This window comes from Tachyglossus aculeatus, chromosome 5 (genome assembly GCF_015852505.1).
Source record: "Tachyglossus aculeatus isolate mTacAcu1 chromosome 5, mTacAcu1.pri, whole genome shotgun sequence".
Classification (NCBI taxonomy): Eukaryota; Metazoa; Chordata; class Mammalia; order Monotremata; family Tachyglossidae; genus Tachyglossus; species Tachyglossus aculeatus.
In genome coordinates this window covers 36,601,371-36,620,017 of record NC_052070.1, presented here as the reverse complement: position 1 = coordinate 36,620,017, position 18,647 = coordinate 36,601,371, and the positions used below count along the sequence as shown (strand labels likewise).

Sequence of the window (18,647 nt, the reverse complement as noted above, 5' to 3'; positions counted from 1 at the left end):
CCATTCCCTGTGAGGACATAACCACCCTAACATCAGCTCTCAGAAGGCTGCCCTCTCTCCATGCCCTCCACCCGTGCCCTCCACCCGTGCTCGTTATGAGCAGGGAATGTGTGTGTTATTGTATTGTACTCTCCCAAGCGCTCAGTACAGTGCTTTGCACGCAGTGAGCGCTCAACAAATACGGTTGAATGATTGAATGAAGTGCCCCTCCCTTCTCCCGGAGGGGCAGCCCTGCCATCCCTCTCTGACGCCTCCTGATTGATGCACCTCAGGCCCTGGTCTCAGCCTGCTGGGCAGAACCACCTCTATTTGGCCAGGGCTGTGGAGACTGTTTTGGACTGGCAGAGCCGAGATAGTGTTCACCGCACGCTCCCCACACGACTCCTGCCCGGCTGGAATCATGCCACGCACAAAAAAACGCCACGGAGCACGGACACTCGGCCAACGTGAGTTTTTTTTTTCTCCAAAGTTTGCAAGATCTGGGATAGAAAACAGGGGTGGAAACACTCCCGCGGGGGGTGCGGGACGTGGGATCCGGTGGGGTGCGCAGAGGCCGTGAGGTCCATTTGGTCAGCGGTGGAGAGCGCAGGGGGCAGGCCGGGCCGGGGGGAGGGTGACCCAGGCCGGGGCTTGGACAATAAATAAAGCTAAGACAAAAAAATACAACCCTCATCTTTCGGGACTTTAAATATTTTTTTTTCCTTTAAAAATCTCTTTGTTCCTCTCCCCGTCCCGGGCTGCCTGTCCTGGGTCGTGGGGCCTGGTGGCGGGGCCTGAGCCGAGGGTCCCGGGCCGGGGGTCCGGGGTGTGTGTCCGGGCCCGGGAGCCCCGTCCCGTCCGGCCCGGGCCCCCATCACCGACACGTGTGCAGTTCCACCAGGCGATGACACTGTTTGCATTTGACGAAGCAGCACCAGTGGAACTTGCAGCTGCAACGCTCCACCACCTCCACCTCCTCCGTGTGGAAGCCTCGCCCGCAGCACATGAGTTCGCAGCCATCGATGGCCTTGGAGGTCTTGTTGCACTGGCGGCCCCAGGTGCCCAGCACCCCGTTCTTCAGGTCGTGGTCGCAGAAGTCCGGGCTGGAGTCCAGGTAGACCAGGTCCTCGTCCGTGTGCGGCTTGAACTGGGAGTTCTTGGGCACCAGGACCTTGGCGGAGCCCACCTTCCTCTGCTCCACCTCCGTGGCCCCGTCGAACTTCTCCTTCAGCACGTTGCCCACTTTACGGAAGGGCGGCATGGCCTTCCAGCAGGTCTTGACCTCGCAGGAGCCCGACACCCCGTGGCACTTGCACTCCACCCGCATGTGGTTCAGGATGGCCTGGGGCAGGGGTGGAGGGAGGAAGCCGGATGGTCAGGGCACCGCCTCCTCAGGGTCTCTGGGGCAGGGCTGCCAGGGAGTGTCAGGGAGGGTGGAGAGGGCAAGTGGAAAAGTCAGGACACCACCTCCTCGGGGTCGCTGGGGCAGTGCTGTGGGGGGTGGGGTGTCAGGGAGGCGGGAGGACAGAGAGGGCAAGCGGGACAGTTAGAGAACTGTCTCCTCAGGGTCTCTGGGGCAGGGCTGTCAGGGGGTGTCAGGGAGGTGGGAGGGTGGAGAAGACAAGTGGGATGACCAGGGCACCGCCTCCTCAGGGTCACTGGGGTGTGTGTGTGGGGATAATAATAACAATAATGATGATGGTATTTGTTAAGCACTCACTATGTGCCGAGCACTGTTCTGAGCGCTGGGGGAATACAAGATGATCAGGTTGTCCCACGTGGGGCTCACAGTCTTAATCTCCATTTTACAGATGAGGTAACTGAGGCCCAGAGAAGTGAAGTGACTTGCCCAAAGTCACACAGCTGACAAGCGGCGGAGCCGGGATTTGAACCCCTAACCTCTGACTCCAAAGCCCAGGCTCTTTCCATGGAGCCATGTTGCTTCTCTGATCAGGGAAGCAGGGATTAGGGAAGCAGTATGGGGATGGGGGCAGCTAGGGCCACAGAGGGAGAAGAAGCAGTCCCATCCTGCCTGACTGGGGGCACGGGGCACTTGGCAGTGGAGGAGGAGCTGAGTTTAGGAGAGCACAGCTGTTGGCGTTCAGTGCACCCCCACCCCCAGCCCTAGATGCAGGCATGGACAGGGCAGGGAGACGGGAAGTCTGGCCTTGGCTCTTTCTGGAAGTAGCAAGAGGATCGGGAAGCATGATCCCTGGGAAGTGGGACCCCCCAGGGAGGTGGGACCCACGGGATGGCAGCAGCAGGAGGCCTTACCTTCCTCCCTGCCTCATTGTTGTGGAGGTTCATGAGTGCCCGGCTGGACGAGGCCCCTTTGCTCCTCTCCCGGACATCCACGAACGACTGAGAGAAGGCCACTCCATATGCGATGTTATCAGAGCAGCCGGACCACTGGAAGCCTGGAGCCGGGGGGAAGAGGAGAGGAGGGTGAAGATAGGGCTTCAAGGTGGCTCGCATGTGGCCTTGCCTTACCAGGGTCACCTTCCGCCTCCTCATCCCCCACGTAGGAACGGATTAGGGGCTGCTACCTTGGGCTCCTCCCTTGGGGCCGAGAGTGGGGGTGGGTAGGGCTGGACAGGGTGGAGGGCATCCGGGGGACCCCTCAAAGGGGCTCTGCACTAAAAAAGGTCCTTAGGTCCCTCATCTGCAGGACTTAAGAGCAAGTGACCTCAGGGTTCAGTGGTCCTAAGACCCCTGGCGCTTTCCAAAGGGGAGGTGGGAGCTGCTGAGGCCTGCTCTGTCCACCCCCCTTCTGGGCACTTACCCTGGGGACTGACCCCGTGCACGGTCCGGTCACAACCACACTTGTCCAGCTCTCCGCTGCTGCAGGCGTGTGTCACAGCGAAGGCCACGCCCGCCGAAGAGATGGCGTAGACGAAGGCTGCCTCTCTGGTCCCTGCAGAGACCCAGAGGGTAACGAGGTAAGGAGAGGTGAGCGTCTTCTCTCCCCCCACCCAAGAGAGGGGCCAAGCTTTGGGTCTCCCCCTCCCTGCAGGGCAAAGGCCCAGGAAGGGAAAGGGACTGGTAGTTTCTTCCTGTTTCATCTGGCCTCCGGCTCTTCCTCCAGCATCCTCTGTGCCTCCTTCTCTCCTCATCCCACTGAGGGTCTGGTCAGCCCTGAGGGCCTGGGGATGTCCCTCTGTACAGGGGACGCTGGTTTCCATACTCCAAGACCCCGCTCCCACCCTGCAGGCCATGTCACCGTCCACCCAGGTCCTGGCCGCTGACCACAGGGATCTCAGCTTACCTCCCCATCACATCTGTGCCATCTCCCCTCCCACCAGGCACTTCTGGGGAAGATCCAGAATGACCCCCCGCATCCCAGAATCAGGTATGGCCTGGCTCAGGCATCCCAGGCCTGCAGACCAGTGACCCCGACCCCAAGAGGCGAGCAGCCAACAGATCCCCTGACACCACTGGCCGCAGGAGCTGACCACCCCCAAAGGTCCTGGGGTCTGGGATGGTGCCATCCTCTCCCACACCCGCCGGGCAGCCGGCAGTTCGAATGGCCTTGGGGAGGAAGCCAGCTGCTGGTTTGAGCTGCGGCTGTCTCATCTGCTTCATTTGGCTCGGGAGACCTTGGCCTCAGGAAGCCCTGGCCGAGGCGGAGCCAAATGGCAGAGGGAATGACAGGGAGTCCAGCCTTGCCAGAGGACGAGGGAACTAGGGGGGATCTGTGCTGCCCCCCTCCCAAGCCAGTTTTTTGATGTTATTTGTTAAGCGCTTATTATGAGCCGGGTACCGTACTAAGTGCTGGGGTAGATACAAGGTAATCAGGATGGACACAGTCTCTGTACCACATGGGGCTCTCAGTCTTAATCCCCATTTGCCGGTTGAGATAACTGTGGCACAGAGAAACTAAATGACATTCCCAAGGTCAAACAACAGACAAGTGGTAGGGCCAGGATTAGAACCCAGGTCCTTCTGACTCCCTGGACGTGTTCTATCCACTAGGCATCCTGCTTCTCATGGCTGTTGCTCCCTCTGAGTCTCAGCTTTTAGTCTCTCGGGTTTAGGGAGCTGCTATTTGCTCTGCAGAAGAGCTTCAGGCTCTGTGGAGGAGGGGGACAGGAGTGGAACTGGTGTCACCCCCAGAGTTAGCTCTCAGCTTCCTTTCTGTGGAAGTGTCAGCTCCTTGTGGGCAGAGAATATGATACTTCTTTATTCCAAACTTTCCAGGAGCCTCATACAGTGCCCTGTGCTAAGCAGATCATCATCAATCGTATTTATTGAGCGCTTACTGTGTGCAGAGCACTGTACTAAGCAGTTGGGAAGTACAAATTGGCAACATATAGAGACAGTCCCTACCCAACAGTGGGCTTACAGTCTAAAAGGGGGAGACAAAACCAAACATACTAACAAAATAAAATAAATAGAATAGATATGTACAAGTAAAATAAATAAATAAATAGAGTAATAAATATGTACAAACATATATACATATATACAGGTGCAGATGCATATTAAGCAGATGCTCAATAAATACTTCTACCAAAATAATGATGGCATCTATTAAACTCTTCCTAGGTGCCAAGCACTATGCTAAGAGTAAAGAGATGTACAAGATCTTCTAGACTGTGAGCCCACTGTTGGGTAGGGACCATCTCTGTATGTTGCCAACTTGTACTTCCCAAGCACTTAGTACAGTGCTCTGCACGCAGTAAGCGCTCAATAAATACCATTGAATGAATGAATCAGATTGGACTCAATCCCTTCCCAAACGAAACTCACTGTTTGAGAGAGAAGGAAAACAGGTAGTCTTTTTATGGTGTTTTTTACGTGCTTACAATATTTCAGGAACTTATTATTATTATTATGGTATTTGTTAAGCGCTTACTATGTGCTGAGCACTGTTCTAAGCACTGGGGTAGATACAAGGTAATCAGGGTGTCCCACGTGGGGCTCACAGTTTTAATCCCCATTTTACAGATGAGGTAACTGAGTCACAGAGAAATTAAGTAACTTGCCCAAGGTCACACAGCACAGAACTGGCAGAACCAGAATTAGAACTCAGGTCCTCTGGCTCCCAGACTCATTCTCCTTTCACCAGGTCACACTGCTTCCCTTATGTAACCTTATATTACAGGTAAGGGAAAATGAGGCACAGAGAAATTCAGTGATTGGCGCTCTGCATAGAATAATCCTCCAATGAATACCATGGATTGATTGACCCATCAATCAGAGAAGCAGTGTGGCTCAGTGGAAAGAGCACGGGCTTTGGAGTCAGGGGTCATGGGTTCAAATTCCGGCTCTGCCAATTGTCAACTGTGTGACTTTGGGCAAGTCACTTAACTTCTCTGGGCCCTAGTTCCCTCATCTGTAAAATGGGGATTAAGACTGTGAGCCCCCCGTGGGACAACCTGATCTCCTTGTAACCACCCCAGTGCTTAGAACAGTGCTTTGCACATAGTGAGTGCTTAATAAATGCCGTTATTATTATTATTGATTCATACAAGATCATACAGCAGGCAAGTGACAGAACTGGGATTAGAACCCAGATCTCCTGACACCCAGTCCTAAACTCTTTCTACTATGTCTCACTGCCTCTCCGGCAGCTATTACTAATACTAATAATACTAATGCCACTATTTCTATAATTACTATTACTACTACTTTCCTGCCCCATCTCCTTCCATAATAATAATTATGGTATTTGTTAAATCCTCTCTGCCAAGCACTATTCTAAGCACTGGTGTAGATACAGGGTAATCAGGTTGTCCCATGTGGGGCTCTCAGTTTTAATCCCCACTCTACAGATGAGGTAACTGAGGTACAGAGAAGTGAAGTGGCTTGTCCAAGGTCACACAGCAGACAAGTGGCAGAGCGGGAATTAGAACCCATGTTCTCTGACTCCCAAGCCCGTGCTCTTTCCACTAAGTCACGTGCTCAGAGAGGAGAGCCATTCTTTATTATTGACTACATGTGATCCTGGTTTTCCCTTGGTAAGTGGCTAACTGAAAGGCTGCTTCAATGAGTCCTAAACGCCCTTCCACCTTCCCCTGACAATGCCTTTCTCAGGTGGCCTCACTTAACTGTAGACTCACTAAATGCAGTTCATATGAAACTAACTCAAATTAAGGCCCCCGTGACCAGCAGCCCTGGCCCCAGGCACTCCCAGCTCCTGGGATTGTTGCCATTATCACGGTCTTCTTCCATAACAGCCAGCCTGCAGTCCCCCAGATTTAGAGCAGAGGTGCTCAGGACCTGACCAAGCTGTCTTTCCATGCTGGTGCTTAGGGAGTCAGGGAACCAAGGTGCTGCATGCCAGTGAGGTAAGTCTTTCTTCCACTAAGTGGGCACAGCAAGGGTTGTTGTGAAAGGATCTGTCCAACCCCCTCTCCCTGGGCCTGTCTATTCCTATTCTTCAGGCCCCATCCATCCCCTCTCCCCAAGTCCCATGCAACCCCCTCCCTGGGCCCTTTCCATCCCCTTTCTCTAGGCCCCATCCATCCCTGTTCTTTGGGCCCTGCTCATCCCCTCTCCCTAGACCCTGTCCATCCCCTGTTCCTGGTCCCTCCCTGGCCTCTGTCCATCCCATCTCTCCAAGCCTCATCTATTTTCTCTCTGAAGGCTCTGCCCTTCTCTTCTCCCTGGGTCCCACCCATCCCCTTTCCCCAGGCTCCATCCAACCCTTTTCCTGGGCTTTGTCCATCCCCTCTCTTCAGGTCCCATCATTCCCTCGTTCCCAGGCCCTATCCATCCCCTCTCCCCAGGCCCCGTTCATCACCCTCCCAATCCTCGGTCCCTGTCCATCCCCTCTCCCCAAGCCCCACCTCTCCCTGGGCTCTATCCATCCCCTCTCTCCAGGCCCTATCTATCCTTGTTTTCCCCTCTAGATTGTGATCCCATTGTGGGCACAGAATGTATCTGATGTTATATTGTACTCTCCCAAGCACTTATACAGTGCTTTACACACAATGAGTGCTCAATAAATGATCATTAATAATAAAAATAACTCATTAATTCATTCAGTCATATTTATTGAGTGCTTACTGTGTGCAGAGCACTGTTCTAAGCGCTGGGGGGGATACAAGGTGATCAGGTTATCCCATGTGGAGCTCACAGTCTTAATCCCCATTTTACAGGTGAGGTAACTGAGGCTCAGAGAAGTTAAGTGACTTGTCCAAAGTCACAAAGAAGATAAGTGGCAGAGCTGGGATGAGAGCCCACGTCCTCTGACTCCCAAGCTCAGGCTCTTTCCACTAAGCCACGCTGCTTCTCAAGTGAAGTGACTTGCCCAAGCTCACACAGCAGGTAAGTGGCGGAGCTGGGGTTAGAACCCAGGTCCTCTTACTCCCAGACCGGTGATCTACCCACTAGGCCAGGCTGCCTCTCTGGCCTCTCCGTGGGCCCCGTCTTCCTCCCCAGCCCACCAGCCATGGGGAATTGGGGCCAAGCACTGGTTTCCTAGGAATTTGTAGTGATAGTGTCTTTGTAGCCCCTCCTGTGCTCCTGCCTTAGGGCCCCTCTGTTCTCTGAAGAGCTGAGGGCACTGGCATCTTGAGGAGGAAGGGTGGGATGGGGTGTTCTCCCCTGGTCAACCGCAAAGCAAAAATCTGCTCTCACTGAGCTCTAGGCCTTCCTCTTGGAGAGGAAACTCTGGGTTGGGGCCGAGAGCCAATGGGGTAGGTTAAGCACTTTGGACTAAATCTGTCAGGCCATTGTTGGGTTTGGTAAATGGGGAAAAAAAAAAAAACCATTTTCCTGAGAAAGAAGCCAGCAACCCAACCCTAGCCAGCTCCCAGCCCTGGGCTACCGGAGTCCAGTAACGGCTGGACTCAAGCCTCCAAATTCAGGCTACTGTTTGGCTTCATTTGCTCTTCTAAGAATACGGGTTGAAGGGAATTTACTTCCTTTCCACCAGCCCCTCCCTCATGAGCTTAGTACAGTGCTCTGCACACAGGGAGATCTCAATAAATATGATTGAATGAATGAATGAGAATAACAGTAATAATATTGACAATGGTACTTATTTAGTGCTTACCATGTGCCAAACACTCTACGGAGCTCTGGGGTAGGTACAAGATAATCAGGTTTGACGCAGTCCCTGTCCCACGCAAGGCTCACAGGGGAGAAGAGAAATATTTAATCCCCATTTAACAGAAGAGGAAACTGGGGCCCAGGCGAAGTTAAGTGACTTATCTGAGGTCACATAAAATTAAAGTGCAATAGCTGAGATTTGAACCCAGGTCTTCTGACTCCCAGTCCCGTGTCTTTCCTTTAGCCTGCACTGCCTCCATGCTGAACCGGAAAGGTGGTGGTCTCTGGAAAAAGACTGCCCTTGGAATTCCCATTCCCTTGGCTCTGGACCTATCCGAGGTAACTCTGCCGGGATCTGGGGGTGACCGGAAAGAGAGTGGCATGAGGAAGCATTCTGCTGCAGATGGGGGAGCTCCCCAAGTGGTTGTGGGGGGGTTTCTAATCATGAGAAGCAGTGTGGCTTAGTGGAAAGAGCACGGGTTTGGGAGTCTTAAGTTGTGGGTTCTAATCCTGCCTCCGCCACTCATCAGCTGTGTGACTTTCGGCAAGTCACTTAACTTCTCTGTGCCTCAGTTACCTCATCTGTAAAATCGGGATTAAAACTGTGAGCCCCTCCGTGGGACAATCTGATTACCTTGTATCTGCCCCAAGGCTTAGAACAGTGCTCGGCACATAGTAAGCGCTTAAACACCATAATAATAATAATTATTATTATCATTACCCCAGATCCCAGAAATGTCAGCAGCAGTGGTGTTTGGAAAGCAACACTAACCCTTGAGTGTCCACCTTCCCCTTCCCCAAGAACCTCTGGGTTCCTAGTCCCACCTGCTAATTATTAATAATAATTATGGTATTTGTTAAACACTTACTATGTGTCAAGCCCTGTTCTAATCACTGGGATAGATACAAGCTAATAATAATAATGGCATTTGTTACGCACTTACTATGTGCAAAGCACTATTCTAAGCACTGGGCGGGGGGATACAAGTTAATCAGGTTTTCCCACATGGGGCTCACAGTATTCATCCCCATTTTACAGATGAGGTAACCGAGGTGCAGAGAAGTGAAGTCACTTGCCCAAAGTCCCCCAGCTGACAAGTGGTGGAGCTGGGATTTGAACTCACGACCTCTGACTCCCAAGCCACGTTAAGGCACGCTGCTTCTCCAACCCAGTCCATGTCCCACATGGGGCTCACAATCTCCATCTCCATTTTACAGAGGAGGTAACTAAGGCACAGAGAAGTTAAGAGACTTGTCCAAGGTCACACAACGAACAAGTGGCGGAGCCGGGATTAGAATTCAGGTCCTTCTGACTTCCAGTCCCGTGCTCCATCCACTAGACCATGCCAATTCCTCTTTCTGTAGTTCAATGTCTGACTCCCCCTCTAGACTGTAAGTTTCTTAAGCGCTTAGTACAGTGTTCTGCACACAGTAAGTGCTCAATATATACGATTGAATGAATGAGGGTGCAGGTCCACCAGCTCTATTGTATCGTGCTCTCCCAAGTGCTTAGTACAGTGTTCTGTACCAAGTAAGTGCTCAGTACATACCATTGATTCATTGATTTACTTCAGCACCCTTCCACCTTTTCCCTCTTCAATCAATCACTGATTGAAGTATTCACCCTCCTCTAAGTCCCCCCACAGGGCTGCTGAGCTGCCATCCTGTTGCCTAGGATACCAGGGCACCAATTCCAAGGGTCATTAGATTGGGACCCCCTGGCATCTTCTGGTTCCAGTGAGCCTCAGCCCCACAAGGAGACTTTATTTTTTAATGGCATTTATTAAGCACTTACTATGTGCAAAGCACTGTTCTAAGCGCTGGGGAGGTTACAAGGTGATCAGGTTGTCCCACGGGGGACTCACAGTCTTAATTTCCATTTTACAGATGAGGTAACTGAGGCCCAGAGAAGTGAAGTGACTTGCCCAAAGTCACACAGCTGACAGTTGGCGGAGCAGGGATTTGAACCCATGACCTCTGACTCCAAAGCCCGGGCTCTTTCCACTGAGCCACGCTGCTTCTCCACATGAACAAATACATTTGTATTTGTTAAGCGCTTACTGTGTTCCAGGCACTGCACTAAGCACCGGGGTGTAAAGAAGCAAATACGGTTGGACACAGCCCCTGTTCCACATAATAATAAATAATAATGATGGTATTTGTTAAGCGCTTAGTATGTGCAAAGCACTGTTCACCTGGAGCTCCTAGGCTCAATCCTCATTTTCCAGATGAGGTAACTGAGGCACAGAGAAGAGAAGTGACTTGTCCCAGGTCTCACAGCAGGCAAGTGGTGGAGCCAGGATTAGAACTCATGAACCTTTGAATCCTAGGTCCGGGCTCTTATCTACTTCTAGCTTGGTCACGGCTGGGCCTGTTTCGCTGAGCAAAGTGGGCCTGCTTCGGGTTGGCTAATGGGAGGATTTGGGGACAAAATAAGGAAAGGAGGAACCCTAGATGATCTTTTCTCCCTGGGGTGTGTGTGTGTGGTGGGGCAGGGGTATCCCTGGAGGGGTGTGGAGTGTGTGTGTGTAATTTTTCATGCCCCCTCACCTTTAATGTGAGTATTTTCAGATGTGTTTCCATCCTGAGGGAAGGGAGTTTGTCTCTGCAGGACTCCCTCTCTCCTCCTCGGAAGGAAGCAGCGTGGCTCAATGGAAAAGGGCCCGGGCTTTGGAGGCAGAGGTCAGGGGTTCAAATCCCGGCTCCGCCGCTTGTCAGCTGTGTGACTTTGGGCAAGTCACTTCACTTCTCTGTGACTCGGTTACCTCATCTGTAAAATGGGGATTAAGACTGTGAGCCCCCCCGTGGGACAACCTGATCACTTCGTAACCTCCCCAGTGCTTAGAACAGTGCTTTGCACATAGTAAGTGCTTAATAAATACCAGTATTCTTATTATAGCTGGGGTTGTGAAGTTTCTTAAGAGACACAGGGAGAGACAGAAAGAGAGAGGGAGAGGAAGAGAGAGTGTGTGTGTGAATTGGGGGAGGAGAGGGTGGGCTCTGGCTTAGCGGGGGTGTGGGAGTGTGACCACCTGGCTCTCCGGCCCTGTGTGGGTCTCTGTGTGTTGCTGTGACTGCCCCTCTGTCTCTCACTGGGGTGTCTGTATGAGCCGGAGGCTGAGGGAGGCAGGGCCAGCGCAGAGATGGGCAGCCATCTCCAGCGACACCCCGGTCAGTGAGCCGGCCGGCCACACCGGAGGGCCGAGCTCGGCCTGAACAACAGGGCCCTCTGTCCCCAGCTGGCCTGAGGGAAGGAGCGAGCCGAGGGCCCGGGCCGGCTGGGATCTCCCCCCACCGAGCCCTGCCACCCCCCCAGCGGGGCAGCTTCGGTGGCGGTGGCAGCTCAGACTCTGGCGGGAGCTCCCAAGCCGGCCGGGCGGCGGGGTCGGCTTGCAGAGAGCCTCATAGCCCCAGCGGCGAGGGGACTGAATCCCCTCCAAGTTAATCGGGTTAATAGCAGGATCATGTTGGTCGGTTTGCACTGTGGCTGCCTAAGAAGAGACGACTTCAGTTTCTGGTATTTCTGGTATTTCCAGTCCTGAACCAGCACAAATCTTTGCCCCTAAGACCAGGGAAGGAACTCTGAAAAGGGAGATGAGGAGGAGGAGACCAGGGGCCCTACTCTTCTGGCCAGCCTGTCCTCAGTCCGCTCCGCCTGACCCTCGGTCTCCTCCCTCCCTCCTCACCCGGTGTTCCCCACCCTGCCCTCCCAGGCCTGACTAGAAGTCTGCCCCAGCAATGGGCCCCTGTGCTGGGCGACATTTCAGAGGAGAGGCTCAGTGAAGGGGGAGGAGGACCAGCCGGGAGAGGGGAGGCCTCAGGGGACAGGGCTTCCTCAGAAGTCTGGCTCGGGCCATGGCTGGGCCCTGCCCAAGCTGGGGCCACGGGAAGCCGGAGGGTGGCCTCATATGGGCCTCTCTCCCTCCCTTTCTTGGCCTCTCCACTCTCCCTGAGGGCCCGGACGGTCGAACTGAAATCTCCACAGGCCCCCGACAGGATCCTGCTGGCTCTCAGCTACAGCTGATACCCTCCCCTTCCCCTCACATCCACCAGACCAACTCAGAGGACAAGAACAGAGGACTAGGAGTCAGGAGTCCTGGGTTCTAATCCCAGTTCTGCTTCTTGCCTGTTGAGTGACTTTGGTCGAGTCACTGAACTCTTCCAACCCTCAGTTCCCTCATCCATCAAAGGAGGATGAAAAACCTATTTTTCTTCCCCTAAGCCTGGGAGCCCCATGTGGCTGATCTGATTGCATTGAATCTATCTCAACGCTTAGTACACTGTGTGACACACAAACAATGCTCAACAAATAGCACAGTTATTATTAAGAGAGGGAGGTGCTCCAGCTAGGTTTTCTGGGGGCCAGCCTGTAGCTCAGGCCTGGGAGGGAAGATCTGGGCAGAGGGCCTGAACTCTCCCCTGCATGTCGGAGGCAGGAGACTGCACAGGTGAGGACACCCGGCTGATCACTCCTGCAGGAACTGCTCCAATTTCAGAAAACTCTTTCTGGGTTCCAACCTAAATCCACCCCCCAAACCCACTTCAGGTTGAGCTCCTTTTCTTTGGTCCCTGTTCTGTCCCCAGTGGGAGAGAAGAGGCTGAGCAGCTGGTCGGCATCGTCAGCTCCGTAACCCCTCAAAGGCCGGAAACCTGCCTTCTGACCCCCTCGGCCATCCCTTCTCCTCCGGGATCACTCTGTTTCCTCCCCCTTTTCTCTTCGGCTCCACTGTCCATTCCTTTCATCCTCTTCATCTTTCTCCAAGTTCCTCTCAACTAGGGGTCGGGCCTGGACAGAGCCCAGAACTGACCACAGCCCGATCGATGCCAGAGAGGGAGGGTTGGGGTGAGGGAGGAGGATGGGGACTGGGAGGCCTCTCAGACAGACCCTGTAAGTCTGAGCTGCTGGGGAAACTGCAAATCCTAATGGAAAGAGCACAGGCCTGGAAGTTGGGAGTTCTGAGTTCTAATCTTGCCTCTGCTGCACTTCTGCTGTGTGACCTGAGTTAGTCCAGTCTAGACTTCCTCTAGACTGTAAGCTTGTGTGGGCAGGGAATGTGTCTGTTTATTGTTATGTTGCACTCTCCCAAGTGCTTAGTACAGTGCTTTGCGCACAGTAAGTGCTCAAAGAATGAATGAATGAAAGTCACCTAACTTTTCGGTCCCTCAGTTTCCTCATCTGTAAAATGAGGATTAAATACCCATTCCCTCTCTCCTTTAGACTGTGAGTCCTATGTGGGGAAGGGACTACATCTGATCCGATTGTATTTTATCTACCTCAGTGCTTAGCACCTAATAATAATGATGGTGGCATTTCTTAAACGCTTATGTGCAATGCACTCTTCTAAGCTCTGGGGAAGATACAAGGTGATCAGGTTGTCCCACGTGGGGCTCACAGTCTTCATCCCCATTTTACAGAGGAGGGAAAGAGAAGTGAAGTGACTTGCCCAAAGTCACACTGCTGACAATTGGTGGAGCTGGGATTTGAACCCATGACCTCTGACTCCCAAGTCCGTGCTCTTTCCATTGAGCCACGCTGCTTCCTTTGAGCCACATGGTAAGCCCTTTTTTAAAAAAAATGGTATTTAAGTGCTTATGTGCCATGCACCGTTTTAAATGCTGGAGTAGATACAAGGTAACAGTCCCTGTCCCATGGGGTTCATAATCTTCATCCCCATTTTTACAGATGAGGGAACTGAGGCCCGGAGAAGGGAAGTGACTTGCCCAAGGTCACACAGCAGACAAGTGGCAGAGCAGGGATTAGAACAGGTCTTTCTGACGCCCAGGCTATGCTCTATCCACTAGGCCGTGCTGCCTCTCAGTGCTTAACCAATACCACAGTTGTTATTATGACACCATCTCTGCTCTTCTAGACTGTGAGCCCACTGTTGGGTAGGGACCATCTCTATGTGTTGCCAACTTGTGCTTCCCAAGCACTTAGTACAGTGCTCTGCACACAGTAAGCGCTCAATAAATACGATTGATTGATTGATTGCTCAACATGGCAGGATCAGAAAGGAAACCACCTGAGCAGCCGGTGGTTCAAGGAAAGAGGGTGGAATGGCAGGCAGGAGCCCCTTGTTGTCCTTAACCTTAATCCCGCAATGGGAGGGGGAAAGCCGGGAGACCACCCCAGGCCAGTTCAAAGTTAGGGACAAATGTGGTGACAAACACCCCTTTTCCTCTGCTCCTCCTCCCCTCCCCATAGCCCCTACTCCCTCCCTCTGCTCTACTCCCTTCCCCCCAACATTACTTGTGTATATTTTTACGTATTTATTACTCTAATATGTATATTTCTATATTTCTATTTATTTTGATAGTATTGATGCCTGTCTACTTGTTTCATTGTCTGTCTCCCCCTTCTAGACTGTGAGCCCGTTGTTGGGTAGGGGTTGTCTCTGCACCTGTATATATGTTTGTATGTATTTATTACTCTATTATTTTATTTAATTTGTACATATTTATTCTATTTATTTTGTTTTGTTGTCTGTCTCCCCCTTCTAGACGGTGAGCCCGTTGCTGGGTAGGGATTGCCTCTGAACCTGTATATATGTTTGTATGTATTTATTACTCTATTACTTTATTTGTACATATTTATTCTATTTATTTTATTTTGTTAATATGTTCTGTTGTCTGTCTCCCTCTTCTAGACTGTGAGCCCGTTGTTGGGTAGGGATTGTCTCTGCACCTGTATATATATTTGTATGTATTTATTACTCTATTATTTTATTTTATTTGTACATATTTATTCTATTTATTTTATTTTGTTTTGTTGTCTGTCTCCCCCTTGTAGACTGTGAGCCCGTTGTTGGGTAGGGATTGTCTCTGAACCTCTATATATGTTTGTACGTATTTATTACTCTATTACTTTACTTGTACATATTTATTCTATTTATTTTATTTTGTTAATATGTTTTGTTGTCTGTCTCCCCCTTCTAGACTGTGAGCCCATTGTTGGGTAGGGATTGTCTCTGCACCTGTATATATGTATATATGCTTGTACGTATTTATTACTCTATTTTATTTGTACATATTTATTCTATTTATTTGATTTTGTTAATATGTTTTGTTGTCTGTCTCCCCCTTCTAGACTGTGAGCCCGCTGTTAGGTAGGGACCATCTCTATATGTTGCCAACTTGCACTTCCCAAGCACTTAGTACAGTGGTCTGCACCCAGTAAGCCCTCAATAAATACAATTGAATGAATGAATCTGTTGCCGAATCGTACTTTCCAAATGCTTAGTACAGTGCTCTGCACACAGTAAGCCCTCAATAAATACGATTGAATGAATGAATCTGTTGCCAAATCGTACTTTCCAAACGCTTAGTACAGTGCTGTGCACACAGTAAGCGCTCAATAAATATGATCGAATGAATGAGTGGATACATGGGGGGCAGAATATAATAATGATTGTGGTATTTAAGCACTTACTAGGGCAGAATATAATAATGATTGTGGTATTTGTTAAGCACTTACTATGTGCCAGGCACTGTTCTAAATGCCGGGGCAGATACAAGGTAACTGGGATGGACACAGTCCCTGTCCCACAAGGGGCTCACAGACTTAAACCCCATTTTAAGAGATGAGGGAACTGGGGCCCGGGGAAGTGACGTGACGGGCCCAAGGTCCCAGGGAAGACAAATGGTTTAGATTTTCAGATTTCCAGGCCTACGCTCTATCCGCTATCCGCTATCTGCTAGGCTTCACTACTTCTCAGATGTGGGGAAAAGATGAAGGGGCAGGAATGGAAGGCAGATGTGGGGATTCGGGCTGCTGAGGATGAAGTGCCAGCCCCAGGCAGGAGCGTCTTTCCCCCCGAGATTGACCCCTTTAGTGGGACCCCGGGGGCAGGAGTCCCAGAAAAATGTAGACAAATTGCAGGGCGTTGGAGAGAGCGTCCACCCCACAGTGGGGCCCGGAAGATTGGCTCAGGGGAGGAAGATTAGAAGAGTGAAATCTGTTTAGCTTGGCCAGGGGACAGCACTGAGGGACAGGGAGACCATCTGCAGATGCTTGGAAGGTGTAACATTCAAGGAGGGAGCGGGAATATTTTCCCCGGTACCAGGCGGGGGAGTGAACGCGGAGAGATGGCACGGGCCCGGAGCCGGGAGGGAAGTGTTCTGACAGGGAATGCCCGGATTCCGGAACAGCCTCCCGTGGAAAATGGGGAAACTTCATGACTCAGGATGTTTAAAATCAGATCGGCCGGAGCCCCAGGGGCTGGGGAGTGTGGGGGCCTGGGGACCTGGGGGGGAGGACTACTATCCTGCCGGTCCCACCCTCCACCCACCTCTTTCTCTTTATTTTATTTTGTTAATATGTTTGGTTTTGTTCTGTTTTGTTTTGTTCTCTGTCTCCCCCTTCTAGACTGTGAGCCCACTGTTGGGTAGGGACTGTCTCTATATGTCGCCAACTTGTACTTCCCAAGTGCTTAGTACAGTGCTCTGCACACAGTAAGCGCTCAATAAATGCGATTAATTGATTGATTTCACAGTTTCTTTCTTTGTACCAAGGGGAATTGTCTGTCTGCTTGCCTGTCTGTCTGCCTGCGCTTCCCTATAACAATAATAATGGCACTTGTTAAGCGCTTACTATGTGCCAAGTACTATTCTAAATGCTGTGGTATATACAAGTTTATCAGGTTGGTCATAGTCCCTGCCCCATACGGGGCTCAAACTCTTAATTCCCTACTGAGAGCTTACCTCCTCCAGGAGGCCTTCCCAGACTGAGCCCCTTCCTTCCTCTCCCCTTCGTCCCCCTCTCCATCCCCCTCATCTTACCTCCTTCCCTTCCCCACAACACCTGTATATATGTATATATGTTTGTACATATTTATTACTCTATTTTACTTGTACATATCTATTCTATTTATTTTATTTTGTTAGTATGTTTGGTTTTGTTCTCTGTCTCCCCCTTTTAGACTGTGAGCCCACTGTTGGGTAGGGACTGTCTCTATATGTTGCCAACTTGTACTTCCCGAGCACTTAGTACAGTGCTCTGCACACAGTAAGTGCTCAATAAATACGATTGATGATGATGAATTCCCATTTTACACATGAGGGAACTGAGGCCCAGTGAAGTGATTTGCTTCACTTCTCCCCCTTCTAGACTGTGAGTCCACTGTTGGGTAAGGACCGTCTCTATATGTTGCCAACTTGTACTTCCCAAGCGCTTAGTACAGTGCTCTGCACACAGTAAGCGCTCAATAAATACGATTGAATGAATGAATGAATGAATTTGCCCAAGGTCACCCAGCAGACAAGTGGCGGAGGTGAGATTAGAACCCAGGTCCTTCTGATTCCCAGGACCATGCTCTATCCACTAACCCATGCTGCTTCTCTAACTGAAAGCAGGGGCCATGGCTGTTCTCAAAGGCAGACCCCCTGAGGGCCCTTATAGACTCACTAAATCTTGATTCTGCCCTCTGAATGCAGAGCAGGTGGTGGAGAAACAACAATAATAATAATCATTGCTAAGCACTTGCTATGTTCTGAGAGCTGCGCTAACCACTGAAATCAGAGCAGACACAGACTCTGTCCCATTTGGACTTCACAGTCTAAGGGGGAGGGAGAATGGGGATTTAATCCCCACTTTACGGACGAGGAAACTGAGGCCCAGAGAAGTTGTGAATTGCTGAATGCTGCAGAGGTGGGGTTAGAAACCAGGCCTCTTGACACCCAGGCCTCTGTCCTTTCATTCATTCATTCATTCAGTCATATTTATTGAGCGCTTACTGTTTGCAGAGCACTATACTAAGCGCTTGGGAAGTACAAATCGGCAACATATAGAGACGGTCCCTACCCAACAATGGACTCACTGATTTTTTTGTGGCTGAGAGTAGCCCTGCACTCCCCCCAACCTGGCTGCCATTTCCCCTGGTGGAACAGCCCAGGAAGGAGTAGGGAGGGCCCCCCCATCTCAACCCCTAAGTCAGCCCCTTCTTGTGAGCAGAGATCGTGTCTACCAAAGCGCTTAGTACAGTGCTTTGCACACAGTAAGCGCTTAATGAATACAATTGAATCAATGAATTAGTATTGTAGTGTACTCTCCAGCATAGTGAGAAGCAGCGTGGCTCAGTGGAAAGAGCCCGGGCTTTGGAGTCAGAGGTTCAAATCCCGGCTTCGGCAATTGTCAGCTGTGTGACTTTGGGCAATTCACTTCAATCAATCAATCAATCAATCGTATTGAGCGCTTACTATGTGCAGAGCACTGTACTAAGTGCTTGGGAAGTACAAATTGGCAACACATAGAGACAGTCCCTACCCAACAGTGGGCTCACAGTCTAAAAGAAACTTCACTTCTCTGTGCCTCAGTTACCTCATCTGTAAAACAGGGATGAAGATTGTGAGCACCCCCCCCGACAACCTGATCACCTTGTAACCTCCCCAGCGCTTAGAACAGTGTTTTGCACATAGTAAGTGCTTAATAATTGCTATTATTATTAGTGGATAGTACCCGGGCCTGGGAGTCAGAAGGTCATGAGTTCTGATCCCGGCCCCACCACTTGTCTGCTGTGTGATCTTAGGCAAGTCACTTAACTTCTCTGTGCCTCAGTTACCTCATCTGTAAAAAAATGGGGATTAAGACTGTGAGCCCCATGTGGGACAGGGACTGTGTCTGATCTGATTAACTTGTATCTATTCCAGTGCTTAGAATAGGGCTTGGCACATAG

General features: G+C 51.1%; 1 protein-coding gene across 1 annotated transcript in view; it reads right to left on the bottom strand.

Moving 5' to 3' along the window:
* Window positions 1-446: 446 nt before the first annotated feature.
* Window positions 447-18,647, bottom strand: part of WNT4 (Wnt family member 4) — a 38,259-nt gene continuing 20,058 nt past the window's right edge. Inside the window, exons 4-6 of the mRNA XM_038747275.1 lie at window positions 2,762-2,893; window positions 2,254-2,396; window positions 447-1,321 (exon numbers count right to left, since the gene is read on the bottom strand). Of these exons, the coding sequence (XP_038603203.1) occupies window positions 854-1,321; window positions 2,254-2,396; window positions 2,762-2,893 (743 nt within the window). The 3' untranslated portion in view covers window positions 447-853. The remainder of the gene's footprint in view (window positions 1,322-2,253; window positions 2,397-2,761; window positions 2,894-18,647) is intronic.